Genomic DNA, 8,149 nt, shown 5'->3' with positions numbered 1-8,149 from the left:
TAAAACGCGGTGAGTATTGTACACTCATGCAAATTCTGTTGTTGACCACAGCTCTCACTCAGATGCTCACACGCACTACAACTTTGAGCCACATACATACAAACACTTTGTCCATGTATCATATTTTCCGGTGTACCAGCGTATATAAGGCGCATCCCGAATGAAATGGTGTATTTTCAAACTTTTACCATATACAGACACTCCCCTACTTACGAACACTTGAGTTACAAACAACGATACATACGAAGATTTTTGGAGTAACATATGTAGTATTCTCTTCCGTTGTACATATCTTTGTAGAGTGTATATTTTATGAAATTTTTATTTTTCAGTACAAACCAATACAGGTTACTTATAGCCTTAAACATATTCAAATACATGTAACATCCGACTTACGACCAGCTTGACTTACGACCACAACCTTCCGACCCTATTTTTTAAATTTTAATTCTATGCCTGGCACCGCAACGTGCTAGCGTACGACAATTTTGGCCAGCCAGCTAGCATCTCACTCTCACACAGCAATTGACCGTGTGATGGCACCAGAGTTGGGGTTTTGCGAGTAATTTACCCTTCGAGTCTCTATTCAACATTTTGAATAGATTTTGACTTACGACCATTTTGACTTACGACCGTTTGTTCGGAACGGAACTCGGTCGTAAGTTGGATGTTACCTGTTAGTGTAAAAAAAAAAAAACTAACGTATCCTCGCAGCACAAGTGTTGCTCAGCCCTGAGTGTGTTAGCATCTTCTTGCACTATAGCATTTAGCCTCCTATTGGCAACATGTTCCATCCGATAACAATTTAATTTTTCCAAATATCGGCCATCAACAACACAGAAATGTCCTTTTTGTTTTTAAACTTTTTTTTCAGTAGTGTCGTCAGTGAATTTTTAGTGCAATAGTCCATTGAGAAATTTGGAAGTTAGCTTTTAGCGTAGCTCTCAGTGCTGACATGAATGTATATTATTATTATTATTATTATTGTGATCATTTGCTAGCTAGTTGCTATCTATTAACTATCTGGATGGCTAGCTAGCTATCTGGCTGGCTAGCTATCTAGCTATCTATTCACTATCTAGCTGGCTGGCTATCTAGCTAGGTATCATTTGGCGATTGATTGGCTAGCTAGCTAGCTTTCTATCTATTTGGGTTACTTGGGTTGAGTGAACGCTGGCGCGTGTAACTGCCGCTGCTCATCAACTTTATTACTTGACCTCACTTTATTATACAGTACAGTTAATTTTTTTAATTACACACTTTTCGCCTTACACACTCTGTCTGGGAACCAATTAAGTTCGTAAGCCAAGGTATCACTGTTTGCTAAAATGTCATACTTTAGTGGAAAAAAAACGTGATGACTCACAAGATTGGGTCATCCTACTACTTTTGCCACTATTGTCAATCTCCCTTTCGAATGTGGGAATTTCACAGGTTGCCTTACCACGGCGATGGAAGAAAAACGAGAGGCCCCACTCTTGGGAACGCGACGTATGTTTTCAAGGTTAGTGGAGAAACATTTTTAAAGGGCGTCCCATCGGGTTGAGCACACCTTCGCCTTGATCGTCTTCGTCATGAAGTGGTTCGTCTTCGGTGTCGTCACGCTGCTCGTCTTCTTTCGATGCGGCTCGGCCACGCGGCAGGTCAGGTACCTTGTTTTGTGTCATCCCAAAAATGTGGGAAATAGGGTCTGTTGTGTGGGAGATTTTGCTGGTGAAACTCCGAATTCAGTGTTATTTACAGTCAATCATTGTAGTCATTCAATCAGTAATTCGCAGCAGCGTTCACTCTACCCGGAAGTAACACAGCAGCAAAGTTGTGAAAGGAAAGAAAGAAGTAGAAAAACAAAATACACGAGCTGCTGGAAAGGCAACCACTCTCGCGGCGCCATTTTGAAGTAAAAAAAAAAAAAAACTAAATAACAAATAATATGACAACACAATCCTTTCCAGCAGTGGATCAGGTAATCAGATTCAGAAAATCTTTAATCGCCCCACAATGGGGAAATTTGCAATTAATACACACGGTTTACGAATGTTAAATTTGTGAATTTTTTACCTTAGCATACAAACTATTTTTCGGGATACACACTGAGCTGCCACAATGAGTGACGTGTCGTACACAAACAGGCCCGTTCTCCTAACAACAAATGGCAGCCGGCTTGTTTTGGTCCTCTATTCCCCGCCCTCAGTCGTCGGTTAAAGCCACGTGATTGGTCAAGAACGCAGCAGTGAGGGAAGGTGTTTTAAACATTAAAGAGACATGCAGACGACAGAGAGAGAGAGTGAGAAAATGGATAGAAAACAGTGAAATTTGGACTCGTTTCAACTTTGATAGTTCAAAGGCAGAGTGTAGACTGCAAGGTTAAAATAACCCGCACAAGCCATCTGTACACTTGATGCAAAAAGCTATCAATCCAGCTAAACAACACGATGAGGAACAAACGAAAATTAGAAAAAAAGAAGAAGGCTACATTCCTCATCAAGTGTTTAATGCTGATGAAACTGGCCTCTCCATTCCATCAAGCTATGAACGACCATCACAAAGGTAAATAAAACGACTTTATTATACCGTAGTTTATTTCTTTAATTATTATAACAGCACATTTATTATACATAAAATAAGGTATATTTTGTGTAATTTTAAGGCTTAGAAAAGTAGAAAATTATGTTTTATGGGGACCCTGGAACGGATTATTCTCATTTTAATGGTTTTCTATGGGAAATCAATTTTTGGGATACAACCTTTTCGCCTTACACACTCTGTCTGGGAACCAATTAAGTTCCTAAACCAAGGTATCCCTGTAGTCTGGCTAAGGATTAAAATGCTTAATTTTGTTTTTTTTTAATTCAGAGATCTTTTTTTTTAATGTATCTTTTTTAATGAATTACTGATATATTTGATTGATGAATTTCCCATAGGAAGCATCAGTGTCTGAGCTTCTGTTACGGGCCAACAAAGACATAGGTAATATCACTCTTTGCACCTCACCCGAATGAACTTTCCCAATGGCAAAATAGCGACTAATCTCGGCTATGCGACGCTCATAACAGTTCGCACGGCAGACGAGCCTTCGGTGACGGACGACATCGCCTACGACCGAGATAGTAACCGCAATGCTGACCAGTGCACGTCGCAAGGATGCATGTGGCCCAAATCCAACGACGGCAAAGTCTACATAGCCCACTTGATATCTACCGTTTTCTGTCCGTGACTCGTTACTCGAACCCACGACCTCTTGACTTTGTAGTAACGCACTTCAATGTCATTTCAGCTTCTCGGGAACGCGCCATTATCCAGCGCGGCCTATCCTCCATCGAGTCGGTCTCCTGCATTCGCTTCATCCCTCGCACCAGCCACACAGACTACATCGAGATCATGTCTTATAGTGGGTATGTGGTCGCTTACTACAGTTCGATTGGCATACACAATTGCACCAGTGGATCACAGCAGCTAGCTTGCATGTTACTAAAAACTAAACAAATGTGGATGTCATAAACAATGAATTAACTGACAAACTTATGGTTTACTGATTAATATGTGAACCAACTCACTGAGTACACATAGTCTTCGATTTTTGGTGACGTCACCGCCGTTGGGCTCGAAATTGCCAACCTGCTAAATTAGCTTACTAAGCTAAATTCTTTTTCTGACTCATTTACTCTTTAACATAGTGACAAAATAACACACCAAAGAGAGGACAGTGATACCTTGGATTACGAACTTAATCGGTTCCCAGACAGAGTGTGTAAGGTGAAAAGTGTGTATCCCAAAAATTAATTTCCCATAGGAAACCATTGAAATGAGAATAATCCGTTCTCAGTTCCCTATAAAACATCATTTTCTACTTTCGAATTTTCTAAGCCTTAAAACTATACAAAATATACCTTATTTTATGTATAATAAATGTGCTATGGTATTATAATTAAAGAAATAAACTGTACTGTATAATAAAGTGGTTTTATTTACCTTTGTGATGGTCGTTGATGGCTTGATGGAATGGAGTGGCCGGTTTCATCAGCATTAAACACTTGATGAGGAACGTAGCCTTCTTCTTTCACCATCTTGAGGAATGATCCCTTGTAGGTGCTTTCTTTGTGATAATTTTACCTAGTTCCTCATCAATTGTGTTCTGTTTAGCTGGGTTGATAGCTTTTTGCATCAAGTGTACAGATGGCTTGTGCGGGTTATTTGTGGAGCCTGATTGATGGGATATTTTAACCTTCCAGTCTACACTCTGCTTTTGAACTATCAACGTTGAAACAAGTCCAAATTTCACTGTTTTCTATCCATTTTGTCACCATTTCACTTTTGTTTTTTTTTTCATTTCAAATTGCTGCCGGAATCAATTAAGTTCGTAAGCCAAGGTATCACTGTAGTTGCCTACAAAAACTTGCTAATGTTGACCACAACAGGTCATAATTTCGCTTAAAACTTACAATAATTTAATTTAACAATTTAAGATTAACCATAAAAACTCACATACCACAAAAAAGCCACACACTGAAAATGTTGCATTGCATATCACCATAAACCCAAGTTTAAAAAAAAAACATTCTATCAAAATGTGACAAACTTGCTTTTTTTGTTCCTTTGAGGTGTTACTCGCATCTGGGTCGCCGTGGTTACTATCAGATCTTGTCTCTGGATCGTCATGGTTGTTTATACCACAACACCATCCAACACCTGCTGCTGCATGCGCTGGGATTCAACCACGAGCATCGTCGCTCTGACCGCGATCTGTACATCAACATCCTGTGGGAGAATATTGAGAAAGGTGTGCGCACGTGCGCACATACGCACGCACGTATGATGTTGTCAGTGTAGATGTGATTTCCCTCCTCAGGTCAGGAATCCATGTTCAGCAAAGTGAATACGCTCAACATGAACACGCCGTATGACTACAACTCTGTCATGCAGTATCACAGGTTCGTACATGGCACTGAAATGGATTTTACAATATCGTTTTGATGCGGGGTGGCGTCATTGCACCGCGTACATATTTTGTTAGCTTATTTGCTGTCTATTAGCTGTCTAACTAACTGGCTGGTTATCTAGCTGGCTACCTACTAGCTAGCTAGCTATTAGCTATCTAGATAGCTATCTAGCTGATTATCTATTAGCTAGCCATTAGCTATCTATCTAGCTAAGTATCTAACTGACTATCTATTAGCTAGCTATTACCTAGTTAGCTAGCTTTCTATCTAGTATTTGAGTTATTCCGGGTTGAGTGAACGCTGGCTCGTGTGGCTGCCGCTGCTCACCCACAGAAAAAAAATATTCTGTGACTGGAAAGTGACCTTGAGAGTTTTGAAAGGTGCTCATAAATGAAATGGGTTATTATTATTATGATGATGATTATTATTATTCTTATTATTATTACTATTACTATTATTATTCTTATTATTATTATTTATTATTTGTTTTTATTATTATTTTTATTATTATTATTATTATTATTACTAAAATGCCCACATTTCTGGGGGATTAAAAATGCAGTGCAGGGTAAAATAAAATTTGATGGGGAGGAGCCACAAAGAGTCCAATTTTAGAACAAGAATGTCAATCACAGAAAGTTGTATCATTTCTAATCTCAACATTTTTTATTAAATCTGACGGAAAAATGCTCGGAATAATGATAAAAAGTTCTATTTCTGTACCAAAATTTGATTTTTAGCACATACAGTGATACCTCAGTTTACGAACTTAATTGGTTCCCAGAAAGTGTGTGTAAGGCGAAAAGTGTGTCTTCCAAACATTAATTTCCCATAGGAAACCATTAAAATGAGAATAATCTGTTTCCAGGTCCCCATAAAACAAAATTTTCTACTAAATAAGCCTAAAACCTACACAAAATATACCTTATTTTATGTATAATAAATGTGTTTTTGTATTGTAATTAAAGAAATAAACTTTACTGTATAATAGTCGTTTTATTTACCTTTGTGATGGTTGTTGATGTATTTACCTCTTGAGGACGAGTGAAGTTGCCGTGCTTCCTCTATGATAATACCCTCACTCACACTGTCCCCTGCTAGCTGCTTTGCGTTACTCCAAATCAACATAAGTTTTTCAGCCTCTTCTATTGCCTGAGACCGACCGTTTAGACAACACAGAAACACCCTTAGCCACACGTAGCAATAGTTAACTTAGCATACTGGTAGTGGGATGCTAAGTCACACAAACGTACACCTCGTTCGTGTTTCTTGATGATTGTCACCAAAAGTTAGACGCACACCACTAAAACTTTGTCACAAAAATCCAAAGATTAACATTTGCGCGCCAATATATTCGAAAATGTTTGGTAACAAAATTGCAAAAAAAATTGTGTTTTGCAGATACGCATTCTCGAGCAACAACAAGCCCACCATGTTGCCCATCCCCAATAGCAAAGTCAAATTCGGCAATGCCAAGCAGATGAGCGAGAACGACATCACCCGACTTAATTCACTCTATAACTGTTAGGTAAGGAATAATAATTGTAAAAAATATGAGAAAGTTAGTGCCACTTCCTCTTCTTTGGTTATTTTTTTTTGTGATCGCGAGTGTCCTGTGGTGATTTAAAAAAAAGTCTTATTTTTGCAATCATAATAAAAATAAAAATCATATTCCGGCACACATATGGAATGAAAATATACTTGGCACCAAAAATACAAAGGTTGACCACCGAAAAAATAAAAAATAAATAAATTGTGCTTCCATTCCAAACAGAGGACTCCGGATTCGTTGTACTGATGGTTAATTCTTTAATGTGATTTCACACCACCGACACCACCGTAGAACTACAAACAAGTATAAAAATATAGCTATTATTTACACAGAAACATTTGGACTTTACATCAATGAAATAAAACGTATGCAATAAAATCATACAAATCACTTCGCCCGCTTTCCGTCCGAAATGGAAGTTTTGATCTTCGTCCTTTTTATCTTTTCCTTGCTAAACAGTACAGCGATAAAGCATGTCCATTTTCGCCATCTTCTCAGTGAAAATGAAACTTAAGTAAAGAAGCAAGGTACACTGGAAGTGACAACAACCCAAGAAAAATAAAGCACAGCCATCTGCTGATCAACTATGGGATAGCAGTTATAGACAAGTGTATCAACAGCATTTTCATAAATGAAGAAAATAAGAAAAATAAAAACGCTTGAAAGAAAAAAAAGTGATATTATGGCAAATCAAAGAATTGTTTGGTGCAAAAAAAAAAGTTAAAGTGGCTGAAAAAAAATAGTCGCTCGTAATTTGAAATCATGGATTCTTAAAAAACGGTTGAGTTTAGTTAAAGCTGGTGACGTCATTCTGTCTTGTAATACTTGTGTCTTCCAGCAGGTGGCAACAATACAATGGAGCTTTTCAGACGATTCTATTAAAACATGCACGTCCATTCCTTCGTGGAATTTGTTTTTATGTTTCTGCAAAGCGTTTTTTTTTACACCAGTAATGTTTTTTTATCCAACGTACAATGGCCGAAAATTCGAGTGAAGTGCATAGTTATTAAGCGTAGCTCCTCAAAACACTAACACTAACACTACAACACAAACACTAATAATAATATCACACACATATCGGCATAGTGGTGCGTGAGTGTGTTACTTCCGGGTTGAGTGAACGCTGGAGAATGAATACTCGAAATGATCTTTCTTGTTTCAATCGAACAAGTGGGACGTTTATTTGCCGGAGCACAAAAAGCAACCGCTTCTCTCACCATTGAACAAGAATTATACAAGCATTATGCCTTATTTTTCTTATTAGAGAAATAATAATAATAATAATAATAATAATAATAATAATAATAATAATAATAATAATAATAATAATACATTTCAATGAAAGCGCCTTTCAAAACTCTCAAGGACACTTTACAGTCACGTTTTGAAATGTGCTTATAAACGAAATGTATTTTATGATGATGATGATGATTATTATTATTATTATTATTATTATTACATACCTGTTAATCTGTGAGACACTGTGACCTTACTAACGGCTCAAATTTTCCTTACTGAGAAGAAAAAAAAACATACATGTGTTTAATATTTTATTGCTCAATTTTACAAACAAAATTTCACATGTAAACATTAATACTTTACAATGACTCGAAATTTTGATGCAAAATTATGACATGTACCAGAAATGGGCATTTCAAAA

At 37.4% G+C, this 8,149-nt stretch overlaps 1 protein-coding gene across 3 annotated transcripts; it reads left to right on the top strand.

Annotated features, from left to right (window-relative positions):
- Positions 1 to 1,510: 1,510 nt before the first annotated feature.
- On the top strand, positions 1,511 to 7,385 carry LOC148897556 (high choriolytic enzyme 1-like). 3 transcript variants are annotated; one of them, XM_088995863.1, is made up of 8 exons: positions 1,554 to 1,643; positions 2,922 to 2,967; positions 3,054 to 3,206; positions 3,275 to 3,392; positions 4,599 to 4,777; positions 4,847 to 4,928; positions 6,339 to 6,465; positions 7,331 to 7,385. In XM_088995863.1, the coding sequence occupies exons 1-7, from the start codon at positions 1,575 to 1,577 to the stop codon at positions 6,463 to 6,465; spliced, it is 774 nt and encodes a 257-aa protein (XP_088851989.1). In that variant the 5' UTR covers positions 1,554 to 1,574; the 3' UTR covers positions 7,331 to 7,385. The 3 variants fall into 3 exon arrangements, with proteins under 3 accessions (XP_088851991.1, XP_088851989.1, XP_088851990.1); XM_088995864.1 differs by having other exon boundaries at positions 7,328 to 7,385; XM_088995865.1 differs by having other exon boundaries at positions 1,511 to 1,648; positions 6,339 to 7,385.
- Positions 7,386 to 8,149: the final 764 nt, after the last annotated feature.

Source organism: Hippocampus bargibanti, linkage group LG05 (genome assembly GCF_051943395.1).
Source record: "Hippocampus bargibanti isolate YZ-2025 linkage group LG05, ASM5194339v1, whole genome shotgun sequence".
NCBI lineage: Eukaryota > Metazoa > Chordata > Actinopteri > Syngnathiformes > Syngnathidae > Hippocampus > Hippocampus bargibanti.
The sequence above is the reverse complement of the archived record's forward strand: the minus strand, read 5'-3'. Positions and strand labels throughout refer to the sequence as shown.